Source organism: Cephus cinctus, unplaced genomic scaffold, assembly GCF_000341935.2.
Source record: "Cephus cinctus unplaced genomic scaffold, Ccin1 Ccin1_scaffold0093, whole genome shotgun sequence".
Classification (NCBI taxonomy): Eukaryota; Metazoa; Arthropoda; class Insecta; order Hymenoptera; family Cephidae; genus Cephus; species Cephus cinctus.
This window is the reverse complement of record NW_014332832.1, coordinates 474,686-478,775: the sequence shown is the minus strand read 5'-3', so window position 1 is coordinate 478,775 and position 4,090 is coordinate 474,686. Positions and strand designations below refer to the sequence as shown.

The 4,090-nt window shown below is 44.2% G+C and overlaps 1 protein-coding gene across 7 annotated transcripts in view; it reads right to left on the bottom strand.

Moving 5' to 3' along the window:
• Positions 1–1,678: 1,678 nt before the first annotated feature.
• The window catches only part of LOC107274367 (cysteine-rich secretory protein 2), a 27,719-nt gene continuing 25,307 nt past the window's right edge, over positions 1,679–4,090 (bottom strand). For all 7 annotated transcript variants that reach the window (XM_015753454.2, XM_015753428.2, XM_015753461.2 and 4 more), the window contains exon 6: positions 1,679–2,700. In XM_015753454.2, the coding sequence (XP_015608940.1) occupies positions 2,457–2,700 (244 nt within the window). In that variant the 3' untranslated portion in view covers positions 1,679–2,456. The remainder of the gene's footprint in view (positions 2,701–4,090) is intronic.

The window sequence follows — 4,090 nt, the reverse complement described above, 5'->3', positions numbered from 1 at the left end:
CGTGGGATCATTATTATCGACCTCGAGAGTCCCGTAGTTAATCTTCTGACCCTTCACGACCGTAGGTTCAATATTCAAGATATGGTGGCAGCACCGTAGTCCGTAGATGACCGCCATGATGATCGTCATCCATCGTCATCCTCCCTTAGCAAAGGTCCTAAGGTAACCTAGAAACATCCTCCAGTCTTCCAATGGCCACGCATATCCTTTCCTCCTTGTCTGATCCACAGCTTTCGCTTGAATTTACGAAGAGGGAGCCCAGGAGGTGGCTGGACTGGATGGCTGACTGCTTGTATTGGTTGGCTGGCTGAGGCGTCGTTTCACCAAGCGCTGCTTCGTTCTGGTAACAAAACTTTTAAGACCCGTTCTAGCTGGTAACGTGCTACGTTACGTGCCAGGTTACCTACTACGTTACGTGCCAGACGTAGCTCCCTCGTCTTCCTAACCTATATCGGGCCACCTAGCTGGCCGCAGAGTGGACAACTAGCCCATTCCCCGGGTCTCCATTTCATTCCACGCGCCACTTCTCAAAGCAATTGTTTCAGGAGCAGCGAATGGACCACGGAGCATTTTACTCTGCGGTGATGACGACATTGTTTTGCTGAGAAACATCATCCTCGCTACGCTATTAGACTTAATACGGAACAAAGGTATAACCTGAAGTTAACTTTGCTTCATGGTAGAACTAACTTCAGGTGGAATGTTTACTCTTGAATATAATAAAATAACCACCAGTTACACTTGTTGTTCTTGTTTCAGGAACAAATCCATATAAGATAAGCAAAATGATGAACATGGTCATTATTCTCATGAGCTTGTTATACCGGTTATAAATATTTCATTATATTATACGATACAATCGTTAACATTCAGTTCATTGTCATTGATATTTTACATTATAAGCGCCTGCAAGTTAATTAACTTTGATGTTATTATACCACGTTATAATATCTCTTGTTATTAGGGTGATGTTCATTTTATTTATATCTTCATTTTCTTTAATCAGATAATTCAATAAGTCTGACAAGGACTGTGAGGATACTCTTGTCACGTGGTTTCTGCTACTCTATTTTTCTTTACTCATCTTTGTTTACGTTTGTAATATTGTGTTCTACTCATGCCAAATATTGGTTTAATACTTGCTTCTTCACAGAAAAGATACATAGATATTTATCCATCCAGGTTCTTATACTCATCACACACTCCTTCAACTCTGCAGAACCCTGTAAGTCTCTGGTCTATACCTACTATCATCCTTGCTTCATAGTTTTAGCATTTGGGTTGATCCTGTTTCGGTATTCCCAACCAACCTACAAGGATTGCAAATGGGAGTAGCTTAGTTGATCTGGGATTTTATGTGAAATCCTGTACGGATTATCCGTTGAACCAGGAGATATTCTTGTTTGTGTCTCTGTTCCTGTTCTTTCCCAATTTTTTGTCTTATCATTTTTCTTTATCACTCACCATCTCTTTCCAACATGAAGTCTACCACCTTCTACTCCCACGTCTTAGCCCAGTCTCCGTTTTCATTCTCCTCTACCTTCAGTGTCATCCCAAGGGACACGGATACGCCTGGAATAACAAAATCCTAGGTATGAAGAAGATGGTGCAAGGATCCTTGGTAGGATGAGCGGGTAGTTTAGCCATAGGTATAATTTCCAGTATCTACAAAACAAACTACGTTGACTTGCAATTATTTATTCAGATGACCATAGAGTTCTAGGATCTCTTAGGACTAGGAGTCTTAATTGAGAATTCTAGTGACTAACGAATAAATATGTTTTTTTTTTCTCTTTCTTTCACGCTTTGGATACTCTCAACGATCCCTGGGTATCCTGTTACGAAAATTCTCCAAATATCCATCCACCTTTAACATCCATCCCTCCTGTCACTGACTGATCACATCGTAAGCATCCGTTTCCCAAATGTAAACGACTCATCAGGTGATATCCAAGTGAAAGGAATCGTCGAGACGTTCTCCAGTGCTTATATGAATTTACACAGTAAATGTTTAGGACATCCTGACACACATGGGGATACGTCACATACGTACCATAGATACCCAAGATACATATGTCACTCTATTTAGCCAGTACGTATCTCCTACGACATAGGTTATCCTTAGCAGGGACATACAGAGACGCGAAGGAGGAACACAATGATCATCCTGAGGGTGAGTCGCGTATTCACATATGATTAACGCATAGGTAAGGTCTACACTCGATTTTACACTTAATTACTTAATTATATACACAGCATGCATAAATACGAGCCCTGACGTAGGGATATAAAAAAGAAAAAGGAAGAAAATAAGTCCAGACGCGTCCCAATGAATCCCGTTCGTTCGATGACATCTTCCTGGTCCTTCCAAAATGATGGGAATCCCATATACGTTAGCAGAGTAGACAGTGCCTTCTTGTCTCCTCCCATAAGTGACTTCAGGGAGTGTCAACTCCTCAAACAATCCTGTCGCGACATTTACAAGTTGCGCGACAGAATTGCCGTCGCTCACGACCCTGCTGCGTGTCACTATCGCATAGCCATGTCGGCCACGTCTCATACAGCTGACGACAGTTTGCCCAGAGATCTGCCCAGGGACAGGCGTTCTTGCAGAGTTTACCAAGCCGACAATGATCCTTGCAGCCGCTACAGGGTTTACCAGCTACGTAGGGGATGCCGAGTCTCTCGAGGTGGTTTCCACTGAAATACAAGTTTATTATGTTGCTGTATGTTTTTATGTAGCGATACTTTTAAATCCTCAAGGCGTTTAATGCAAAACGAAAATCGCGGGTAAAGGACTTTAAGGCAGTCTCTATGGAACTCGCGTGATTTTATTTACACTTCGAGTGTTGTCGCTTTGCTTGGATTAAAGGTATTAGACGATGTTTATGAACCCTCTAATTTAATTTATATTTACAGGTAATACAGGTAATACTTTGTCGATTTAATGTTCCTTCTTTTAAAATTGTAATTGAATAGTGTTACGTTGCTTATGCAAGGACAATTTTAATGGTTTTGATAACACTGGTGATCTGGTATGTATTGTGACGTAATTTTTCGAATCACGGCCCCAAGGCGGCTCCGGTTACCGATACAGATAACGTTCTCGACTTCTGGTTACCTTCAGGTCGCCACCCTGCTCAGAAGCTACGCTCTCGGGTTGATTCGTATAGTTATGTCAATGCTCTCGTAAGATGTCGTTATTGTTTAGTTGAGGTCGAGGTATTCGAATCTGCCGTGAGGGGATAGTCTCGACGTACCTACTTGCTCGGCAGAGGAGAGTACCCGACGGAGACGTCTCCACGGACCGGCAGAAGCCCGGGTGAAACACCGGCGCCCCGCTGGAGATGGGCGAAGGGCTGTAGAGCGGGCGGAGATAGTTGTGACACGGTTAAGGGCAGGAGAGGAAGCTTCTACCCGAGTTAAGGATGTGGTGTCGCCCGATGCCCTGGGGAAGCGGCCGTGGAGGATCTCCAGAAGTTACGTACCGATCCGTTTAAAGGGACGACTCGAAGGAGATAGAAGAGTTATCGGTTAAAAGGCTCTCGACCAATCAGAATGATTAGTTCTCGGATTTGTCTATTGTCAAAGCAGTCTGTCTCGGGGCACCGACCGAGGTGTCACGGGCTGGCTCGCGCTCCCGTGCTATCTGTTGATAGTTTTTCTTGCCGTGTTTCGCTACGGTATCGCGAGTTCTCGATTCGTATAGTTCTCGCGTTGTTCTCGCGATATCCAGGCAATTCTATGAATTCCTGTGAGTGTTCCGGAGGTGTAGTGCTGTGCCTTAGTGCAGTGTCCACCAGTGTCCTTTGGATACAGGTCTCGGCCTCCACGGATTAGCTGCAGCAGCTCCGGTGAGTCTCCCAATTTATTAATTGGTGAAGGGATTTCGATTTGATACTTCAGATTCGTTCTGCTACGTTCTCGATCCGTTACTCTCTGTATCTCGCATTATTTTCCTGACGCTTACTCCGACCCTCTCTAGCTCAACCTAGTAACCTGAGCGGCCGTGCATTTCCGTAACCTTCCGCTCCCGTTCGTGTATCCAGTTGCGTTTGCTGATTTTACGCGACCCCAAAGATCAGCACCT